The 24652-nt window shown below is 47.8% G+C and overlaps 1 protein-coding gene across 1 annotated transcript in view; it reads right to left on the bottom strand.

The window, feature by feature from the left end:
• Window positions 1–24652, bottom strand: part of LOC147679018 (solute carrier family 2, facilitated glucose transporter member 11-like) — a 649876-nt gene that overhangs the window by 5772 nt on the left and 619452 nt on the right. Inside the window, exon 11 of the mRNA XM_086942752.1 lies at window positions 13717–13844. Within this exon, the coding sequence (XP_086798878.1) occupies window positions 13717–13844 (128 nt within the window). The remainder of the gene's footprint in view (window positions 1–13716; window positions 13845–24652) is intronic.

The following is a 24652-nucleotide window of genomic DNA, read 5'->3' as shown; positions in this document are numbered from 1 at the left end:
TTTCTTGGGTGCCTAAAAGCTCAAGACTAAAGTGCAAGTGCCTTCAAAGACATGTGTTAATTCATAACTTCTAAATGTTAACATTTCTGAAACCTGAGGATTCTCCTGTCTCTTAAAGAGAGGTAGCCTGTATCCTGTGTTTTGAGGTGCATTTGGACTGAGGCCTGACTACCAGTGTTAAGCCAACCAGGACCTTATACCTCCTTCTGGTAGCAGTGGGCTAGTCCAGCCTGCTGCTTTGCTCTGGCTGACTGATTTTTTTATATAGGTTTTATGGATTTTCACATCACTAACAAATTGATCATGATATACATACAGGTGCAGGAACAATTTGAAAAGATTCTTACATATATGAAACATCCCAACATCCCTACACCCCCACCTCCTAAGCTGCTTATTGAAGTACACAATAGGTATTCATACTTCTTCAAGCCACTAGGGCAATAGGCATGTGGTGTAGTTATCCCTCCTCATAGTGGAGTTCCACACCTGCAGCTTCAGTGTTCTTATTTTTGCTTGTGAACCACCTATCTCACTGGGACCCACTGCATTGCCTCCCAACTACTACTTGACCTGTCATCCCTACTCCCAGTGTGTTTTATTCCTATGGTACACTATCAGTGCCATTTTTATGTGGTGCTTCACCTTGAAGATCTACCAGAATCTGCCTCCATGCTGCCAAATCATGATCCAAACATTCATCGTGTCTCATGTGTTTAATTCTGACTTCCTCTGTTACCACTCACTCCAACATATCCCTCACCCATTCAGCATTCTTGGAAGGGTGTGCTCCCATCCATTTAATGGTGATTCGTCTTTTGGCGAGTACCCAGTCCAACATTAGAAACTTATGGCTAAGCTTCTTTTTTAATAGAGCAGGGATCAGCCAAAGTAGTATTGCACGTGGGTCGTATGGGACTTCCCATCCTATCATATCATTTAAATATCGCAAGATGTCTCTTAAGTAGGGTATTATTGGGGGGCAAATCTACACCACATGATCAAACCCAAAAGCAGGGGCTCCGTATCGCAGACATCGATCAGACTGTGTAGGATGTATATCATGTAGGGCCTTGAGCCAGAGATACGCACAGACTGTGTCGTTATTTTGCATCAGCTTAAAATGTGCATTAGAACTCACAGTGTGCATCCCTGTATGGACTTTATCCCAGTCTCTTGTAGTGAAAACCTCACCCAACATCCCCTCCCACTGCTTATCCATCTACTATTTTCGGCAGACCCTCTCGGAGTGCACAGTATGAGTGTGCAAATAATCTATGGCCCCTAGACAGTTCTAAGATGCTGGTCAGTGTTTGTGAGGGCTTGTGCATACAAAAAAATGTGTTGGAAATATTCTAAACCAATTAGTGACAGAAAGGACAAATAAAGTATTTCTTCCAATGGATTCTCAATATTATCCACCAACCTTTATAGATTTATGAAGATGACACCCAATAGTAGTTAAAAAAAATTATATAATCCGCTGACGTAATATCGGATGTGGAAAAGATTACCCGAAGATCCTCGGGTCTGAATGAAGCTGGCCCGCCTCGGCCGGGCTTTTACATCTCTGGTGTACGCGATGATTATCGACCTCTAGGAAAGAAAAACGTTGAAGCCTGAAATACGCTCAAACAGTGCTTATTTTGCTGCATTTACAGCTGGAAGGTGGTATAAGAAAGTAGCCCGTGTATCGCAGGGCCCGTAGAGCGCCCTTGAACCTGCATGATTGTTCGACTAAATAGACGGTATTTCATCAAAAGTACAAAGAGTGTTCAGCCTGTGCCACTTTAAATTCAAGAGCTGTCACGGCTGCAATAAATTGAGTTGCCCCGTTGTGGCCCCCCCTTTCGTATACATGCCCTGATGAAGGTGCCGCCGCAGATCGGGCTTGGCACCGAAATGCGCGTTGGCGTGGTGAACATCTGTCCTGCTAATAATATCATATCTCCCCCCAGCAAGCTGCTGAGAGAATACTGCAGGACAACCTCAGTGTAATTGTCTGCGATAGGTAGTGAGGTCCTTGGATTGTGTGAATGTGTATGGATGAACGGAATGTGTAAGTATGGCCTATTGGAATGAGTCTGTAAATATGAATGAAAGATGAGAGGGTGCCCAGGGGCTGTGTATTTTTCTTAACTGTAAGTGCAATATTGTGTTATGTATATATTTAAATGATGATGTCTTTGAACACTTTTTTCATCACTTTGTTATTGTGAAAAATGAAAATAAAAAATATTTATTCTGAAGGTGCGTCAAAAATGTAATGTGTAGTTCGTGACAAGTGAGCTTGAAGTGGTGTATGCTATTACTATAGGACTCTTTATGAGCCTCTTAATTGAAACATATAGGGCAGACATTTTGTTTTCTGCGTCACGCATCTGTGCCGTTTTTGCCCCATGGTGCGCCGTATTGTAAATGCGGCACACCATGGGTGGCGGAGCAGCGGCGCAAAATAACTGGCGCATACATGGGGATGCGCCAGTTATCATAAATCCGCCCCGGAGTGATTTCGGAAGGGTCCCCGGTGGTACGAGCCATGTACAGTGTCTGGTAGTACCGTGTGAACTCTTGTAGAATGTTTTCCTTCGTCTTATGACCATGCCATCATCAGAGCACAGTGTTGCTATGTAGTCCTGTTAGCAGGCTGGGCGCAGTAGGTGCACCAGTGTACGCCCAGATCTCTCGCCGTCCTCGTATCTGCGAGCATTGGCGTATTTACCCATATGTAAGATCTCGGGGTCGGCTAGATCTCTAAATTCAGCTTAAAGATCCCAGCGTTGTCGCCCCTGTATCTGTAGTGTTCTCGTCCAGCTTCTGCAGTTCGGTCTCAATGCGCCTCAGCTGGTTACAGATGTCCCGTAGAACTCCGGTGTTTTTGAAATACACACTCCTCGAATATGCACCTTGAAGTCTTCCCAGAGAGTGGCTTGCATGGGTACTGTGCCGGTGTTTAGTGTGAAATATTCAGTAACAGCTGTCATTAGCTCAGCTCGAAACACAGGGTCGTGCAGGGTATCCCCTTAAACTCGCCAGCTGAAGGCAGCTGGGCATCTGTGTAGGATCTCTAATGTGAGTATAACGGGGCTCTGATCCAACAGTGCATGGGGGGAGTAAAATAATGTTGGTACCCAACAGGGCTGCACTCCTGGATAGAAACCACTAATCTAGTCGGGTTCAGAATTCAGATGGAGTGGGGGTTGAGTAAAATGAATGTCCAGGTGTATGTTGGTGGTGCGCGCCAGATATCTACTAAGAAGTATGCATCTGTTATGTGGCAGGATTTTTCTGTGGCACAAGTTTTATTAGTGGGTTTGGCACTGCTTGAGTCAACCCTCAGACAGTGTGGCATGTTTAAGTCCCCTCCCAACAGTATGTGATCTGCTTCAAGGCCATCCACTTGAGTCAGTAGGCCGTGGAAAAAATCGGGATTGTCTGTATTAAGTTCATAAATATTTATTAATAGAACTCTATGGTCTGCTAAGGTACCCTAGAGTTTGCTTTGTTCACCCTAAACTGGCAGGGTATGCCCAGACCTGGGTCCCTTGCTCACTTCGCCACTGGATTCAAGCTAGACTGGCTGATGAAGGGTGTTACCCAGAAACCGGTCCCAGGATGCTTGCTTCCAGTTCAGGGAAGACCTGGCTTAGCAGTTCGGGCTAGACTGTTCCCATGTGGCAGAGGGTCAAGACTGATTTGCATATAGCTGTGTTTGAACTAAGGTGGTGAAGTGAGCTAAAGAATGATGAGGGACTCAACCCAGATCTGTGACTGGGGGTGAGTGTCTGAAAAGTTTCAGCACTCCATCCATTATCTCTTTGTGTTTGCTTTAATAGTGTGTTTGGCACTGCTTGAGTCAACCCTCAGACAGTGTGGCATGTTTAAGTCCCCTGCCAACAGCATGTCATCCGCTTCTAGGCCATCCACTCGAGTCAGTTAGTCACGGAAAAAATCGGGATTGTCTGTATTAGGTGCATAAATATTCATGAATAGAATTCAATGGTCTGCTAGGGTACCCTGGAGTAGCGTGTAGCACCCATTCGGGTCTGCGTAATGTATCTGCCTAATATACGGAATACTTCTGTGGACCAGTATTCATGTGCTTCTGGAGTAGGAGTTGTAACATGAGTAATACCGGTGAAGACCCCATTGTTTTGCAAAGAGTACAGGTGCATCAATGCTGTGGTAGTGTCTCTCCTTAATGCCTGGTGTCTGGGTCTCCTATGCTCTGTGTATCAAGGTCCCCTGCAGCTGGGACCACCGAAGAGAAGGATCTCAGAGTATCTTTCTCAGGGCCTGCGGTTGACATATTCCGCGCTGGCGAGGATTTTGCCCTGATCTCCTTACAGAAGGCTCCCACTGCTGTTGGCGTGTCCATCATTTTTATGCATCCTTGGCATTCAACTCGTAGGCGCGCATGGTATAACACGGCATATTTGAGTCCTCATTTGCGTAGCGAATTCTTGACATCCGTGAATTTCCATCTAGCTTCTTGCACCATGGGGATGAAATCCGGAACTAACGATATGCTGGCACCTTGGTATCTAAGTGGGCCTTTTTCACGTTCTAGTCGGAGGGCCGTGTCCCTATCCCTATAATTGAAAAGGCGTGCTATGATGTATCATGGGGGGGTGCCCTCTGGGGGCCTGTGACCAAGGGATCGTGTGCTTTCCACAGCGAAGGCAGTGGAGAAGCTAAATCTGTCAAAGAGTTTAACTAGTAAGTGTTCCACGAAGGCCTCGGGTGGCCCGTGTTGGTCATCTTCACGATACCTGCTATATGGATATTATTTATGCGTGACCTGGCTTCATGGTCTTCATTTTTAATGGGCACCTATTTGAGCACACGTTCAATTTTTTCGACATGTTTTTGGGTAGGGACCCATGCATCCTCCAAATCCAATATCCTCTGTTTAGCACCCGCAAGTCATATTGCTTGATTGTCCAGCCGTTCACCTAGTTTGTCTATGCGGCCCGTTAGCGTATCAAATTGGGCGTCCGTTGCGCTGAACCCTGCCTTCAGTTCAGACAAGATGGCTCACATATTGTCATTGCCGGTTATCTGCAGACCTCTGTCCATGGGTTCATCCATATCTGAGTGCACACCTCTGCCCTCAAGGGGTTTTGTGTGATCAAAGGTGAGCCGTCTCTGTTTGGGATCCGTTCTGCCCATGATATAAGAGTTAGGGTGGGACTAGAGCCAGGGAGTCAGTAATGTTCTCTCCGTCATTTCCTTCAATGCAGTTTGGTTGTGTGTATTTGCATTTTCCCTCTATTTGTTATGATTATGAATGATCTACTACCACCAAAGCCTGCCCGGCGTCCCTTCAGTCTCCCTGTGAAAGGTACAGTTTTCCCAGCCGCATGGTGTCCAGAGCACATCTAATGGGAGCAGCTCTTCCCCCCAGGAATGTATCCCAGTGGTTACAACTTTCGATCCTCTCCCTAACAGGATGAGACAGATTGTGAGGAAACACTGGTCCATTCTTGATACTGCCATGAGCAGGATGCCTCCGCCCCGGTTTGCGTTCAAAAGAGCCCCCAATCTAAAAGATAAGCTGGTCCACACACGCATTCCTATAACATCGCAAGCCATCTCACTTCCAGCTGGACACTATCCATGTGGTGGCTGTTCTGTTTGTAACTTGACTCAAACGACCAAAGAGTTAATTTTACATGATGGCAGAAAATGGTTCCTTACAAAATTTTGTAATTGCAATACATCGAACGTGATTTATAGATTGACCTGCAGCTATGGGTTACATTATATTGAGTTGACATCACGCAAGGTGATGGGGCGAATACAAGAACATCTCAGCACAATTAAAGCCAAGAAATTGACTACTCGGCTGGTGCAACACGTTATTGAAAAGGGATATGAGCCTAGGGATCTGAAGTGGACTGTCTTAGAGAGGGTGCTGGGAGAAATATATAATATTGAGAATATATTGGGAAGGAAAGAGGCCAGATGGATTTTCTCTGAACGAGCGGACCGGGAGAGTCTGAATGACTCCATTGAATGGAACAAGATCAGTAAATTTTAACCTGGCCAGACAGATAAGCACATTTCTGATGAGGGATGTTAGTCTTGATAGGATGGGGAATTCATACTTCATACATCATACATCACCAGAGAGGTGGCTTTATCCATCTGGGCACTACTGGCTGGTCTATACTATTTCACCTGTGGCAGTGAATTGGGGCATCTGTGACATGAGTTAGCAATGCAATAATTGCTGGAGATAGGATGAAACTATGGGCAGATATGCATGTCAGAATGACCAGGATTTGAAGTTGTTTCAGTGCATGACCTTTTTTGCCTATGTGTATACAATGGGGCCGGGTTAATGTGCACTGTACTCTAACTGAATTTTACTTGAACTGGTTTTGATGCATAGAAGTACACATGTCTACACACTATGAGATTGATTATCGCCGTTGCACCCGTGGATAAATAGCCCGTTGTGCATACTGTTATTTAAACAGCCCGTTGTGCATATTGTTATTTAAAGACCAAAAAACGTTACGCCGTTTTTGTCCCGATTCAAGATAACTGCCACAGTGGCTTAAGAAAGTCGGTGACGAAGGTACAAGTAAGGACTGTCTCATATTGGTGGTTTATTTAATTAAACGCAAGAAAACACTGGAGATTGCGGTGCCGCGCTCGGGGTGTCAAATTATAACATCTTGCTCGGTGGCTGAATTCAAACATGTTTTGCGCTATAGATATGAGGGGAAATATGGTACTATGCACCTCATAAAATGTGCTGAGAAACAGGCTGGTGTTACAAAGAGTGATGCTTACTATATGTGTAGCATGACACATGGGTAATGTGTATTGGAGTACATTCTGTGCAGTAACATTCCTTCTCAAAGATGTCCGCCACAATTGTAACCAACTTATGACACCGGAACGATGAGGCAACGTCGGGAGGGGGCTAGGGTGACCAACTGGCATTGGTGCAAATTCAGGACGGTGAGTGTAAAAATTCAGGACAAATGGTCAAAATTCAGGACACAAATTCAGGACAGGAGGTCAAAATTCAGGACAAAACTTCAGGACAATTGGATAAGTTTTACAGACACATCAGAGGTCGCGCAATGGTATATAAGTAAGCCCAGCCATATCCAAACATATTCAACCATTTGCAAACCTATCCATCATGTATCCTTCCATCTATCCTTTCACTCATCCATCCCTTCATCCATCCTTTATCCATCCATTCACCCTTTCACCCTAGCCATCTGTACACTCATCCATCCACTCTTCTACCCATCCATCCATTCACTCATTCATCCAGCCATTTACCCTTTCACCCATCCAGCCATCCTTTCTATTACTCATCCATCCACCCAGTCACTCATCCTTCCACCCATCCACCCTTTCAGTTATCCACCATCCTCCCTTTCTCTCTCCATCATCCCTTTCACTTAGCAATCCTTCCTTAAATTCATCCATCCATCCACCCACCCATCCATCCACTCATCCACTCATGAATCCATCCATTGACCCTATCACTCATCCATCCTTTCTCTCATCCATTTATCCTTTTACTCCTTCACTCATCTATTCATCCTTTTGTCCATCTACCCTCCCTTTCACTCACTCATCCATCCTCACATCCACCCTTTCACTCATCTGTCCATCCAATCACCCTTGCACTTATCAATTCATCAATCCATCCATCATTTCACTCATCCATCTACCCTTCCACCCATACATCCAGCTATTTACCTTTTCTCCCTTCCATCCTTCCACCACTCACTCATCAATCCATCCATCCTCTTTTATTATCCATCTATTTAATCTTTCATTCATCCATGTCCCCCTTTCACTAATTCATCCAGCCTTCCACCCATCCCTTCACTTACTCACTCGCCCACCTTTTCATATTAATTTTGAGCTGAGCCTTTTTGAGCTGCAGAAGCCATTCCTGGACTGGGACAGAAGCTAACCAGGGCAGAGACAGGATCCAACACAGGTGTGGGGGAGGGGGAGGGAATGGAGCCATCACTGGGGGTAGGGGGTGGGAAGGAGGGGGACCAGGATGCAACAGGGTGGGCACAGGGGTGGGCATGCGGTATCCTAGTATCATCTTGGGCTCTTCCAGGGTGGAGTAGGGCTCCTCACCCCCTCCTGGACAAGACAATGAGAAGTCAGTCCCTCTTTCCAAAATGTTACTTTTACGAGCCCCCACACTGATGTACAGTACTTAAAGGAGATACTTCGAGAGAACTGATTTAACTGATTGTCCTCCTTACTTTGTTAATCAGTGTGGGTGCGATTGTGCCATTTCTTTATTTTATTACATTAAAGACTGCATGTTTGAAGATTCGAGGTTTGTTTACAATTTAGTGACAGTAATTAAGCTCTGTGCTGTGATGAGAACCACGTGCTGCCTCGGTGTAATCCAGACCGGTTGTAGGATGTTTGGGGCCCTGGGCATAAAGAGAATGTCTTACACAAATTGCAGAGACATGACGCATTCTGGGCTGTTTGTGTCTGAATAGATGCCCCTGCTCCTGAAGCTGTAGCCCCTCCCTCTCAGCCACCTTCAAGCACCTCTTAACAGCTCATCAAGGGCTGGAGGTGTGAGGGGTGGGGGCAGCAGCTTCAAGAGCAGGGGCATCTATTCAGATGCAAACAGCCCTGAATGCGTCATGTCAAGTCAAGAAGGGAGGTGAGTGGAAGCTGTGCCAGCTTTAGGGATGTGCGACCGTGCTCGGTTAAAATTACGGACAAATGGCGTCCGTTAAAGAATCCTTCACGGACAACGGACAGACGGACGAAATTACGGACTGTCCGTGAAATTTACGGACGGTTGGTCTCCCTAGAGGAGGCACCGCATATGTATAAACACACAGCGGTTGAAGCTCGTAGCTGGAGCTCTGAACACTCCGGAGGGACGAGACACAGATAAGGCGGACCGAGCCGGGCAGGAACATGGCCTTGTGAATGTGTCTTGAGTATGTTGTTTCAAAGATAACGCAAAGAAATTGCGTGATTTGATGACCATTTGCAGTCCGGGTGAAAATGGATTGCAAGTGTTGCAGCCCTATTGCTGAGGTATACGAGAGGCATGGACATTATTTTAAGATGAACACAGTGGATGGTGAACCATAGGATTATGTTATGAACACATAATCAGATTGAATGATCTGAAAGAAAGGGGACATGGATAATGGTTTACCGCTGACTACCTATGTAAATCTTGTTTATATACCATTACAGAAGGCCAGACATTGGACGGTCTTCAATGGGATACGTGATCGATCGACAAATTGGTCCTACTGAGGAGGGTTGTAGGTATGCAGTAATTCCGTAACCTGCAGGTAATGATCTATAATAATGTTGCTAGTGAACTGTGTGCCACAAGAATTCTGACCTCTACTATGTCATTGTTGAAGGCAGATTGATTTGTTAACTGGCTCTATGTGTTGTGTGTTGTTATCTACCATCACAGGTTTTCGCTAATACGCAGTAAAGATTGAGAAGGTGAACCCCCAATTGCCCTGATGAAGTTGTGAGAGGATGTAGCAACAAAACATGTTGGCATTATGAAATTAAATATGGTTTGATGGGAACCATTTTTTTATTTGGAGGGCTTGCAGCTCAGAATAAAGGTTGGTTGGCCATCAAGCCTTACTAGTTTTTAATGGTGAGAATGATGTTCATTATTTCTCACAAGGGTTCACTGGGCACGTATACACAATAGTAAGCACAGTTATTTTTCCTTACTATCGCATGTGCTACCACATATATTATTATTATTTTGTTGTGGTTCTCGTAAAGGAGAACAAATGCTGCCTTCCTTCTCCTTTTTTCTTTCATGCAGAGTTGCCGATGATGAGAAGTTGGTAAACTGACGAATGTTAGTCAGCAACCCTGTTGGCGGTTCTACCGTGAGGTACTCTCTCTCTCCCCTCACATTTTTTCAAATTGTAGAAGGTAAGGAGCCATGATGGTAGTATCTGTTGTTTTGTGGTTTGAATAGTCATCGATACACTGTGACAAATTAGAGTAGTTGAATGGATCACACTCGCAGGAATTGGAAAAAGAATTGAAATCCCTGGGCTTGCCATTTTAGTTAAAGACTCTGTGTATTCTAGGTGAGGCCCTTTTGTTGTTTATAATGTTGTGAGTGGGGGGCACCCTCTCCTTTCTTTCCCCCTTGGCTCCGAGTAGATTGAGAACAACTTAATTGTGTCAAATCTGGTTCCAGTGAAAGTTTGTCTGTTGTGCCTCTGTCAGTTCATAAAGCGATCGAAATTTAGCTTTGCTGTAACGACCTGTAAAACGCACTGGTTTACTGAGTGCACAGTTTTCGCTGAGTGACCAGACATTTGCACAGCCAGTTATATTAATAAAACTATGGAGAACAATTAGTAGTGTCAAATCTGGTTCCAGTGAATGGTTGCCTGTTGTGCATCTGCCAGTAAGTACCTTGATTTGTTTTGGCTGGGTTAAAATTATTGCTCCGTCACCCTTGAGGATTATAGAACTGTGCTTTACCTTTTCCTTTCTTCACTGCTGAGTGTGCCTAGTCCGTTCACAGGTACACACTACTTGCCCACCTGCTATGACCCTTGTTGCTTAATCCAGCAAATATACCTAGTTCACTTGTTTTTTTCCCTGGAATTGATTGCCCTCCACCAGACTCAAAGACCTGCTGTGTTTCGGCTTACCTTCTAGCAACTTTGTAATTAAAGTACAAACATTTTTACCTAGCATAGCCAGACAGTCATGCGTTGCCATTGCCCTCACCCATCCTATGCTCTTTGACATAGAGCGTAGAGCAGTGCCATATGGTTGCCTGACACTTTATGATCCGTAGGGGGATAAAATAACTTCCTTTACGGCAATTCTACATGTTGTGCCCTACATCAAACCTGTAAATTATTTACAAACATTTGTTATTAGGTAGAGTCACCGCGTTATGATAACTATTCAACAATAGCCTATTTACGTAAAAGCGATGTTATTGTCACTTTATAATATCTATGCTGTGGAATAACATTTACGCTGGAAATAATATATAACCAAACCATTAATGCTGGTTAGAACATTTCACAACCTATGGGCCAAAACCCTGCCATGGCCAATTTGCCTCAGTTGGATAATGGAATAAACTTATTGCAAACTTGAGCTCTGTGAATGCCCAAAACCAGTTCCAGTCCCCCACTGCACCGCAAAGTACAACCAATCGACATCTTCACAATCGGGCACCGCAGCACCATGGAACGGGGCTGCAGATGCATTGGTCCTGCAGGAACCACTTCACTGCATCATGGTAGGGCTAATTTGTATACCTGGTGGAAGAAGGCGTTTGTAAGCTAGCCCCTACTATACATCCCCAAAGCTGTTTCCACCTGACCCAAAGATGTAGGATCAAATAAAACGGATTCTTCAGAACACAATAGAATCAGTCCTTACTCCCTCCTTAAATCTCTAGTCTCACAAAATGTAAACCGACTTGAGGTGGCCGAACCTTATTTCTAATTAAGTAAACAAACAAACCAAATCAGAACCGGGTGAAACCCAAGACCGAACCCTCCCACCCGCCAACCGTGCCTGACTGCTCCTCAGATCACCATGTGGCCAGAGGGCAGCGTAAAAGCGGGAGGAGCAGAGAAGGAAGAATCAATGCAAGCTAGGACATGCAAACGTCGCTCTCCTAACCCCTTGCTATGGAGGGCCAAAGTATTGCTGGGGCCACATATGAAATTCCCCTAATTTAGAATAGCAATTGGCATGGGAGAACCATCGCTTACCACAAGCAATGCACTTTTAGAAATCATTTTACGTTTATAATCCACCCCCTCACGGCCATAATCAGACAGCACAGACTCAACATAGTATCCTACGCTGACGACACCCAGCTCACCTTCTCCCTCACCAAGGACCCCGTCACTACCAGAGCCAACTTCCAGGACGAATGAAGAACGTTGCAGCCTGGATCAGCAGCAGCTGTATGAAACTCAAATGGGAGAAGACAGAGGTCCTTGTCCTCTGCCCCTTCCCCTCTGCATAGGACAACACCTGGTGGGCCCCCCTATCCTCAGCAGCCCTCCCACCCCCCACACACGATGCCCAGAACCTCAGCATTGTACTCACCTTCTCCCTCTCCATGACCAGACAGGTCAACGCCGTCACCTCCAGCTGCTTCGACTTCGACACCCTTCACACCCTCCGAAGGACCTTCAAGTGGATCCCTCATGAATCACAAAAACCGTCACCCACGCACTCATAACCAGCAGACTGGACTTGGGAAATGCCCTCTATGCCTGAATCAACAAATCCCTGCTCCACAAACTCCACACCATCCAGAACACTGGAGCCAGACTCATCCTCAGAATCCCAGGACATGAACACATCCCCAGCACCTGTGCAACCTACACTAGCTCCCTGCTGAGAAGAAAATCACATTCAAGATACTCACCCATGCCTACAATTGCCTCCACAACATTGAACTCCAATAGGTCAACGAGAGGATGTCCTTCCATGTACCCAAGAGAAACCTCCATCTGCCGCCCTCACCCATGCCGAAACCCCACACATCCGCAGAGCCAGAACACGGGGGAACAGCTTTCTCCTACATAGTGGCCAAGACCTGGAACGAGCTCCCGGTAGACATTCGACTCGCGCCCTCTCTGAACATCTTCAGGAAGATGCTCAAGACCTGGCTCTTCAAATGAACGGAGTTGCTGCCCCCACTTACTCCCCCAACCTTGGGACCCTCACAAGTGAGTATCACACTTACAATCCCCCTGATTTATTGATTGACCTTTGAACAAGGAAACTTTAATCAGTGGACACCCCTTGCAAAACAAAGGATGGTAGACCGTCCCCACACTGGGACACTGTTTGCAAGCAGGTCACTATCCCTGCAACACTGTGGCTTCCGTGAATCTACGGCAGTGTAACCAGAATGCCCCCCGCAACCGCACATAAAACTGTTTTGTGGCCAGGCCTGTTTCCTGCCATGAGTGGGCCCTACTTCCGAGCCAGTTTGACGCCTGCTCAGACACTCGCAATATACTAAACGCAAGGCCCCCACTCTGCTGCACCTTTACTCCCCCGATCCCGAACCACACTATTGAGCCACACTGGAGGCCGAGTAACTGCCCCCAAAGAGAGGGGGATTGGTGCTAGCAGAACAACAGGCCCTGTAGGCCCAAACTCACCACAACCAAACAACGAATGCTATCTCGAACCCGGAACGCAACGTGACATGACCGACGGCATGACCAGGAGGAACCAAACGGACGGACAGATGGGCAGGGGTACCTTGCCCCAACCCTCTGATGTGCCGGAAGTGACACATAACCGGCGTCTGACTATGGGGACTCCCAGGGGGTCACCGCCGCTAGACGTGTTGATGTGCCTAATGTGACGCTAAGGTGACTGCACTCTTGAGTGGGCACTGCATGTACTGCGGGCAGCCTCATTTTTGCCTTTTCAATCTAGATGCTCACACTGAGAAAGCAGCCTGCCGCCCTTTTAGGATGAGGCAGCTCTTCAATGTATTGTAGAATGAGGCAGCACTTAAATCATTCAGGTGTTTAGCGGGATTAATGCCCCCCCCCCCCTAAATCAGGTATTTAAGGTTTGCTATTCTAAAGCAGTCCTTAATCTGAACTCCTCCTTTTCATTCCTCTAAAAATCTCTCCACCCTTCCACGTTTGTGCCTTACGAAATGTCATAAAAATATCTCACCACAAGGAAAGGGAAACCAAGTCCTAAAACGAACATTCCCAACCAGTTCATGAATCCGTACAAGGTGAGAGAGGCTGGTCTGTAAGTCTGCAGGAAGAGCTCTGTGGGTAGCGGGCAGGATACACTACCTAGAAGGGGAATTCCAAAATGAAGAAGAATGTAAAGAAATCTCTAGATAAAGAAACACTGCCTGGCTTCTGTCATTTTAGAGGGTGTGACTGTTTAAACTAGTGGTTTGTAGATTACAAGACCAGCAAGCAAAATTACACTTTTATGGATTAGATATTCAATTAATCAAATCGAAAATATGTAATCTATTTTTTTCCAGACTAGCCTTACCTCATTACAAAAAAGTAAAACCAAAATTAGTCATGGTCTGAGCACAATTATTACATCATTATCTATAGGTATTCCTCAAAAAAATACAAACTTTAAATAACAAGAAGAAATTTCCACGGGTAATATAGTTAACAAATAATACTCTAGACTACGAAGGAAATTAAAATGAATAATACATTCACCATTTACATTGGGTACTCAATCGTGCTTGCTGAGTAACATCTAATCAACTCTAAATCTTATGCACACTCAAAAGTAAAAAAAACAAAAACAATTTTTATTAACATTTGTATGACAAACGAGCGGTCCAGAAAATAATAAATTGACATACCTAATATTGATATTTCCACAGTACATGGTTTTGTTGACCAATATCATCAAACAAGCACACAGTATGCCTTGGTATGCTTGACTGGATATTATCCAGACACACCACTTTTTCTATTCAGCATCATGTTTAATATTTACACAATTAATCCAAAACTGTTAACTACTTCATAGCAGTGAAAATGCAGATTTTCCCTCAAGAACCATCATATGGTGTTAAAGTCTCTCCTTTACCGAACGTCTTCTAAGGTCAGTACCATGCAAGAATGTTTTATAATTGGCCCAGTCTTAAGCTGAGGAAGTCCCCTTCTCTACCTTGGACATTTTGCTTGTTTTAAGTAGCAATCTAATCTACATTCCCCTGTGTATGTGACTGCTATATGTGGAGTATGCCCGTTAAAAAATACACAGAGGTGCATATTCTCAAGGACTTATCGCCGAGTTATCGGCACTTTATCACAGCCAAAGTGCAATAAATGTATTGCCCTATTCACAAGCTGGCGCTACCAGCCTATATCACTAGTTTTCCTGTGATAGCAGCCGCAAAAAACATCGCCACAGATGACCCCGGCAACAAACGCTAATGAGATGCAGAGTAGGCGTTCCCATGAATAAAGAGGCAAAAACACCACTTTGCAACATTCTCAATGACAATAAGATCCCACTGACCCTGCTTGAAGGCCAAGTCATCCCCTACTGCCGAACAGCACCACCTGTGTGTGCTCGCCCCGCAGCTGCCGCTCCTTGCGTGTGTTCGAGTCTTCGGTGCCCCAGTTCACCGCTGTACACTGGTTTTCCCTAATTTGCCTTTTTAACTTGCCTTTTGTATTGAGTTTGTCCTATCTTGTATTTTCTTCCTGTTATTCTGTGTCCACTTGCTCCGTTTTTCTCGCTGTTGCCCAGTTCGCTCCCCCACCCCCCTTTTTGCCTTTTGTTTCCCGCTTTCCCGCCGCTGCCCCCTGCGGCCACGCACCCTCACCGCCTCGTTACCGCCTCCCAGCTTCACCTCCCTCACCCGCCTTAAATGGCGGCCGCTGCCCGGCCGTGCAACGGCCGCGTGCAGCGGGCGCGCCGCTGGTGTGCCGAAGGCGCGCCAAAGGCAAGCTCGTCTGCGCCCGTCCGCGCCTGGACCGCACCCGGCGCCAGATCCCCTAGACCCCACGCATGCCACGACGCCAGACTCCGGTATGACGCCGACACCCTCCGCGCTCTCAACACCAACCGAGACCACTGCTGCTTCCAGGCTGCCCCGAAACGAACCCACGGACCCTTCTCCTGCCACACCTGCCACTTCACCTGCGACAGAACTACCAAACCTCCCAGGACCGGACCCAACAACAACCTTCGCTGCATACTCCTCAAAACTTGCTCCGCATGCAAACACGCTGTAGAGCTCTGGGACCTGCTCGACACCTCCGCCCCAGATGTTGCCTTCCTCACCGAGACCTAGTGGAACGACTCCGCGGCACCGGACATTACCATAGCCATCCCGGACGGCTACAAGATCTCCAGCAGAGACCGCACCAACGGAATTGGAGGAGGAATAGCCATCGTCCACAAGTCCACCCTCCAGGTCCACACCCTCGCAGACGACTCCCTCAACTCTGCCAAACACCTTCACTTCATGATCCACACCGACCCCAACACCACACTCAGAGGAACACTCATCTACAGACCCCCCAGACCCCAGGCCCTCTTCAGTGCCTCCATCGCCGACCTCGCCAGCACCCACGCACTCGCCCCCACAGATTACATCCTGCTCAGGGACTTGAACTTCCACTTCTAGAACAACAACAATGCCAACTCCGCCACCCTGATCGCCAACCTCGACAACCTCGGCCTCCGACAACTCGTCACCGAACCGACCCACGGCGCCGGCCACACACTCGACCCTGTCTTCTCTACAAGCACCGACATCGCCTTCAACCATACCACTGAACTCCACTGGACCGACCACCGCTGCATCCATTTCACCTTCAAGAAACCAACCATGCACCACCACACCCAACAGCTGCCCTGCCGCTGCTGGAGCAAAGTCACCTAAGACCAGCTGACCTTCACGCTCGCCGATAACTTGCCAACCGACCCCACCAACACAGATGCCGCCACCCGAAACTTCAGACAGTGGATCGACGACTGCGCCAACACCCTCACACCGCTCAAGAAACCCTCCATCAACCACCCCAGCAAGAAAGCCACCTAGTTCACCGAAGAACTCCAGACCTCCAAACGTACATGCGGGAAGCTGGAGAAGAAGTGGCTCCACGACCGCACACCAAACAGCCACGCAGCCCACAAGGACGCCACCCGCAGACATCACCACCTCATCAGATCAGCCAAGAGATCTTCCCTCAAAACCCGCCTGGACAACAACGCACACGACAGCAAAGAGCTTTTCAACATAGTGAAGGAATTCTCCAACCCCAGCGCCAACACCAACGACATCCCGCCCTCGCAGGATCTACTGGCCACCTTCTTCCATCGCAAGATCACAGACATCCACAACAGCTTCAACACATCACCCGCCCCGACCGCAACAGACCCCACCCCGACCCTCTCCGGCACCAACCAGCTGATCTCCTGGACCCACGTCAACGACAACGAGACACGCAAGGTCATGAACTCCATCCACTCAGGATCTCCGTCAGACCCTTACCCACGCCACGATTCAACAAAGCTGATGCAACCATCTCACCCCAACTACGGAAGATTATCAACATCTCCTCTGACACAGCGACATTCCCGGAAAGCTGGAAGCACGCCGAAATCAACACCCTCCTCAAGAAGCCCAAGGTGGACCACAAAGACCTCAAGAACTTCCGGACTATCTCCCTGCTCCCCTTCCAGGCGAAGGTCATCGAGAATATCGCCAACATACAGCTCACCCGCCACCTCGAGGACAACAACATACTAGACCCTTCCCAGTCCGGATTCAGACAAAACCACAGCACCGAGACAGCCCTCATCGCCACCACAGACGACATCAGGCGCCAACTAGACAACGGCAAAACTTCAGCCCTCATCCTCATGGACCTGTCAGCAGCCTTCGACACGGTCTGCCACTGCACACTAAGAACACGCCTCCAAGAAGCCGGAATCCAGAAGAAGGCCCTGGACTGGACCACGTCGTTCATCTCTGACAGAACCCAATGAGTCCACCACCCACCCTTCCGATCCGAAGCCACTGACATCATCTGCAGAGTACCTCAGGGCTCATCCCTTAGCCCGACGCTGTTCAACGTCTACATGGCCCCCCTCGCACAAATGGCTTGCCAGCATGACCTGAACATCATCTCCTATGCCGACGACACCCAGCTCCTCCTCTCCCTCACCAAGGACCCACACACCGCCAAAACCAGCCTCCATGAGGGAATGAAGGCCGTCGCCGACTGGATGAGGAAAAGCTGCCTGAAGCTGAACTCGGACAAGACGGAAGTCCTCAACCTCGGCTCCACCCTCTCTGCGTGGAACGACTCCTAGTGGCAGACCGCACTGAGAACAGCTCCAACACCCACGGTCCACGCACGCAATCTAGGATTCATCCTCGACTCCACCCTCTCCATGTCAAAGCAGGTCAACGCCGTCTCCTCCTCCTGCTACAACACCCTCCACATGCTTCACAGGATCTACAAGTGGATCCCAACCGAAACCAGAAGAACAGTTACCCAAGCCCTCGTCAGTAGCAGGCTGGTCTATGGCAATGCACTCTACGCAGGAATCCTGGCCAAACACTTGTGATGACTACAATGCATCCAAAACGCCTCAGCCCGACTGATCCTCAACATCCCCCGCCGCAGCCACATCACCACCCACCTAAGAGACCTGCACTTGCTCCCCATCACCAAGAAGATCACCTTCAAGCTCCTCACCCACGCACACAAAGCACTCCATAACACCGGACCAGCCTACCTGAACATCAGAATCAACTTCTACACACCCGCCCGCCAGCTCCACTCCACCAGCCGTCGCCCTTGCCGCCGTCCCACGCATCCGACGAACAACCGCTGGCGGCAGATCCTTCTCCTTCCTCGCCGCCAAGACTTGGAACAGCCTCCCCACCCATCTGCGGCAGACCCAAGACCTACTCACCTTCAGACGGCTCCTCAATACCTGGCTCTTCGAACTGTAGCAGCACCCCCTCAGCGCCTTGAGACCCTCGTGGGTAAGTAGCGCGCTTTACAAGTTCACTGATTGATTGATTGAAAACAGGTGATAAGGCGCGTTAGCAGCAGGAAGTTAACCCCTGGTCTTACCTGGTGTAAAGTCAGACGACAACCTGCACCATAAAATGGAGGCCAGCCCAGGGCCACACCAGAAGAACAACAGATGCCATGGAGCTACTGATCATGCAGCTCAGAGCCCCAATAGGGACACAACACCCACTGCCACCACCACCAGGCCTGCAACCCCCCCGGACTCACCCCCTGCCCCCTCAAACTACCACTGAGGCAGCATAGACAAAGACAGCGGACCTTCAGAAAATGCACCAGCCTCACAGACCTAACACCAGAGGATGTCATTGCCCACTACAGGCTCAAAAGAACAACCATCCTCCGCATCCTGAACATCATAGCACACAGGCTGATGGTACCAACACAGCGGACAACCAACATCCCTCCGCAGACAAAGATGCTGGCTGTGCTGCAAATGTTGGCCTCTGGTACCTTCCAACCAACAACTGCCAGAGTCGGAGGAGTCTCACAGCCAGCCCTATCAAAGTTCCTCACAACTGTCTTGGATGCCATCATCATCTTGGTACCCCAGTACCTTCACTTGCCTCACACTGCACAGGAACATCTGGAGAACAAGCATGGCTTCTATGCCATAGCCGGCTTCCTGCACGTGTTGCGGTCAATTGCCTGCACACATGTCCTACTTGTGCCCCCTGCCGACACAGCAAACAATTACCACAACAGAAAGAACAATCATTCCATCAATGTGCAGGCAATAGTGGCCCACCGGGGACTCTTCACCAGAGTCGTCGCCAACTACACAGGCAGTGTGCATGATTCCTGCATCTTCCGACAGTCCATCATCAACCGGTGCTTCCAGGATGGCACCTATGGAAATGCTCTGCTCGTTGGTAAGTTCCAAATGAACACACCACACACCCCAAATCTACAATCATGCAACTCACAAATCTGGTAATGAACACATTACAAACTCACATAAAACATGCCAAACAACATGACCACCCACCATACATGACAGCAAAACCTACTGTGGTAACCTGGGCTAGCCATGTACATGAGCCATCAATGGCATGGCACCTCAGCCACACAATAGAAGAATGTGGGGAGATTTGGGAACCAGGCATGTGCAAAGGAGGCAAGTGACCCATGAGTGGAGAAGTGTGGCTCACTGGTTAGAGCAGGCAGACCCTGAAGCAGAGGTCAGACCCGGGACCAGGGTTCAATTCCCGACGCGGCAGGGTCTTGAGCTCAAATGTCCATGGACTCGATAATTCTCGCTTCGGTGCCTGACCTAATCATGGGTTCACACTCTGCAACTCTGGGCATTAAGCTTGCTTAATCTCCACAACGGCCCCCACCGCGGCGGGATGCCTGGCTTTCACCTTGGGGATGCCCTGTAGGGGCTATCTCACAGGGAAAAGCCAGGACGGGTTCCCAAGGCAAGCGCGGAGATACCCCTTAGGGGGTCGATTCCGGCGCTATATAAGAAACATAATAATAATAATAATAATAATGAGAACGTACAGAATGCCAAATGTGGCGTGGATGTGCTGGCCAGACTGCAGTATGCAGACCACGGGCATATCCATGTCGACATATACTGCTGGTGTTTGGAGCATAGTGGACATTGGACGCAACCATGTCACCCCAGCCAGTGGAGAAGATCGCAAAAATGTAGCTTGTTACGTCCCACCCTGTAAGCGTGAGCGGAGTGGGCTGGCCCTGCGTATGCCAGGCCAGGGTAGGGGTGTGAATAATAAGCACGTAGCTCTGGGCGTGGTTATCTTCCAGAATGCCAAATGTGTCTGCCAGGGCAGCGCCTCTCACCTCGCCACAAGGCTGATGCTTTCGCCGTAAGCGGTGGTGCCTGCGATCCTGTGCGCCTACCGCAACCCGTCTTGGCTGCCCCTGTGCAGCCAGACCTCACTGTTCACCTGCCGACACCGGCGTTTGTCAAGGAGGGCCCACCACGTGCCAGTGCAAGCTCCAAGCCCGAGGCCCGAGACCTTGGCAGCCTCCTTAGACCATCACGGCCTCCGCGACACAGGCCCGCAGTATTCGTTTCTCGTTGACATACTCCACCGCTGCCTCCGGCCTACACTGCAGTCTAGTAGGTCACATATTTGGAACTGATTCTTGATATCAAGTTTTCAAGTTTAATGTGTATTGCTTGATTAATTAAAATCATCACAATTCCCCACCCCTACATAAAAAAAAGAATAAGTTTCATCTTCTCAAACAACTAGAGGTGTCATATATACAAAAGTGCAACTGTGCTCTGACTCCCATACATTTCAAATGTGTAAAAAATCTGTTATTTTAAAATCATTCTAAAACTATATTTAGATCAAGTTGCAGCAAAAAATTTGAATTATGTACCCACCACTTTAAGAGGTATGGGAGTTTGTTACGTACAATTATGATTAAAGATCATCCGCTTGCAATAAGCAGCTGTTGACTAATCTCATAAACTTGACTCCTCGGCAAGCCAAGATGCATGACGAACCCTCCAGCCACCTTATCACTGCTTGTCTGCTAGAGTGAATGTTCAGGTTCATAAAAATCATCTTTAGGTATTGTCTCCTTTGGGTTAACATGACTGGGCATGCGCACAGCAAATGGGCCAAGGTTTCCTTTTGGTATCCGCATAAGCAACAGTGTTCTGAGTCGAAAACTGTCAACCAAGAGGGGAATAAGTCCTTGGAGACGTACACCCCCATTCTGAACTTCAAAAAGTGCATCTTCAAAAAGGAACTAAAATTGGCAGATAAGTAGGTTTGTGGCTTCAAAGACTTGTATGAGTTCATAACTGTCCATCCATGCCGTCTCTTTGTGAGTGCAGATTTGTCTTCCAATATAGATTTCTTTTTACTTGCGACATTGGCGATTTTGTTAAAGGACGCTCGGTCCATCTTGTTGTTCCATGCTGATTGGAATTCCAAAGTGGCCAAAGATGTACTCAGGTAGCTCCCCCAAGAGTTTGGGGTTTCTTGCTCTTTCTGTGACCTTACTTCATCCCAGCAGAGTCTATTTAGAGTGTCCACTTCGGATAACTGGAAACGTTGCACATTTCCCTGTATTTGGGGTCCTGAAGCCCGAATTCCAGTCTTACCTGGGCGGGTGAGGCACATTTTGGCAAATCAAAAACTACTTTATAGATTTTTGACTGCAATTCATTCTGGAAATGCGAATCTTTGCCACACCAGGGGATAAGACCGTATGACAAGCTTGGTTGGATTTGAGCAGCCATAACTTTTAACAAATGCGAGTGGTTAGGGCAGTCCAATTTTCTACGGGATCTGTAGGCATAAATCAGGGACTGGGTCTTTGCTTTGAGGGACATTTTGTGGTCCTTGTGACTTGTGCCCTGCCCGATAATTATGCCCAAATATTTGTATGAACTTATTTCTTCCACGTGGGCCCCCTTAACCCTCCATTTAAACTTTAGTTTCCTACTGTCAACCAGACGAACGATTTTTGTTTTATCTTTGTTTATCTCTAGCTGATTCGAATCCAAGTAGGATGCCAGGTTGTTTATTGATCTTTGTAGTCCCACTGGGGTTTGGCTTAGCAGGACTATATCGTCTGCATATTGGAGAATTGCGACTGGCTTGTTGGCCAGTTTCGGGGGGTGGCAATATGGGTTTTCAAAGTATCGAGCAATGTCCGATAAGTACAGATTAAAAAGACCTGGGGCCAAGACACAGCCTCGCTTCAGACCACTTTGTGTTGGAATACTTACAATGGTGCTTGACCCGTTTCCTAGCTTGACTCTTATCCAGGTGTCGGTGTACAAAGTTACAATGGCGGTGAGGAGTGCATTTGGTATGCCCCATCTTTTAAGTTTGCTCCATAAAGTATTCCTGTTCACTCTGTCAAATGCTGATTTGATATCCACGAAACAGGCTAGGAGGCGGACTTTACTTCTTTTCGTCTGTTCCATCAAGAGGGCTAGGGTTGCAAGGTTCGATTGAGTGCCCATGCCTTGCCTGAATCCTGTTTGGAAGTTGGGGATGATGTTTTGTTCCTCCATCCAATGTTGCAGATGGTTCAATAGGCACGAGGCATATAGTTTGGCTTCCACGTCAATCAAGGAGATTAATCTATAATTCTCTGGCTTACCATGATCTCCCTTTTTATATTATATATATATATATATAGATTCTTGATATCATTATGGCCGAGTTCATATGTCAATGGCTGCATTTACATCAATATACTCCCTTCGGTGTGGTGCCACCAACTCTGTGCATAGCATTCCAACCACGCCGGTCTGTGGTCCCTTGCTGACTAGTGCCTTCAGCCCACACTGTGGTCAAGTAGGTCAAACATTTGGAACTGAGTCTTGATTTCTCAATGGCAGAGTTCATATCATTGCACGCAAGGAGAGGTGTAAGAGGAAGACACATTTCAGTCCGGAGGAAAAAAGGACCATCGTCATGGAGGTGATGGAACACTACCAACAACTGCTCTGGTGTCACTAACTCTGTGCATCGCAAGCCAACAACATGTGGCTGTGTGTCCCTGCTTTCCGCTGCCTCCGGCCTACACTGCGGTCGAGTAGGTCACTCATGTGGAACTGAGCCTTGATTTATTTATGGCAGAGCTTATATCACTGTACAGGCCTCATCGCAGACTGAATACCCTTTTAGCTCCGGTGCCACAAAGTTTGTTCCCCGACATACATGGACTCTCACTGGTTGAACTTTGATGGGGTCTTAGTATATGGCCTGGGGGTTGTCCTCATCATCATGTAGCCGATACTGACCTGGTGGTAAAAATGAGTCTGTAGCATTCATCTCCTCCATATTGCCTGTTTCTGCTTGGTTCTATTCTCTGCATCATGCCCTGGAAGAACACCTTCCACTGTCCCCCGCATCCCTCCACGACATTCACCTTGGACATTGACGAGGGCCCACTGAGCCTGTGTGGCCCTACTTCAGTGCACCGCAAATCACCGTCCCGTGACTGTGTGCCTGTGCCAGCCGCAGTGCATCCAGGGCCACTAACTCTGTGCAGCTCAAGTCATGGACCCTTGCTGTTTGAACTTTGAACTTCTTATTGTCTGATCACTGTTGTAGTTGTTGCCAGCACCAACCAGCCCCTGACGGCTGGCTTACACTCACCCCACACACATCCAGCACAGGCGTCACTGGACATGTGACCCGGGCAATAAAAGGGACCGTACGCGTGTGCCCGTACCCGTTCCCACAAACTATCTAAGTGTGTCTGTGTGGTCATTATGTATGCATGAGGGCCCCGTGCCCTACCACATTACATTGTACTGTGTACAGCAGACACAACTATGTCGCCTCAGGCACTAGGGTTGACCTGGGCTACTTTGCTGTGTCGTACCCCCCTGTCAGCGTAAGCGGTGTGGACTGGTGTATGACAGTCAAGTGTAGGGGTGTGGTTGATCAATCTGGGGCACTGGGCGTGGTTAAGTTATGACCTTGCCAAGGAAGTAACCAATGCGTGTGTCTCTGTTGTAGTGTCAGCGACCCCAGTCCCGCAATGGACAATGTTGCAATGTATCATTCACCCGGAGTGCGTGCTCGGCCGACGGGGTAAGTGAGGGAGCGCAAGCCCGCTGGGGATCAGGGATCATACATGCCAACTGTTGTGTGTGTCACTATTACCCCTGCATAAGCCAAGGTCTACCCTCAATCGCTTGGCAAGTTCAGCCAGCTATGAACTCTACATCTGTGCCACTCTATCCTTACCATAGGCCTACACACATGTGGCCGCCCACCTTCAGCGGATGTATGACGTTACAACGCAAACTTTTACAACGCATACCTTTACAACGTATTTTTTACAACGCAACATCCATTACAACGCATTCCATTACAACGCATGCCAGTACAACGAAATTTTAAAACTACATTTACAACGCATTCCATTACAACGCATAATACCTTTACAACGCATACCATTACAACACATAACATTACATTGCATGTTTGGTAAGTATTGGATAGTGTAGGGGTAAAAATTACTATTCTATCTCCAGGGGGTGCAACAGTAGGGTAAGTGTTGGATAGTGTAGGGGTTAAAATTACTATTCTAACTCCAGG

Source organism: Lissotriton vulgaris, chromosome 11 (assembly GCF_964263255.1).
Source record: "Lissotriton vulgaris chromosome 11, aLisVul1.2, whole genome shotgun sequence".
NCBI classification, from domain to species: Eukaryota; Metazoa; Chordata; class Amphibia; order Caudata; family Salamandridae; genus Lissotriton; species Lissotriton vulgaris.
This window is presented reverse-complemented; position numbering and strand designations above follow the sequence as displayed.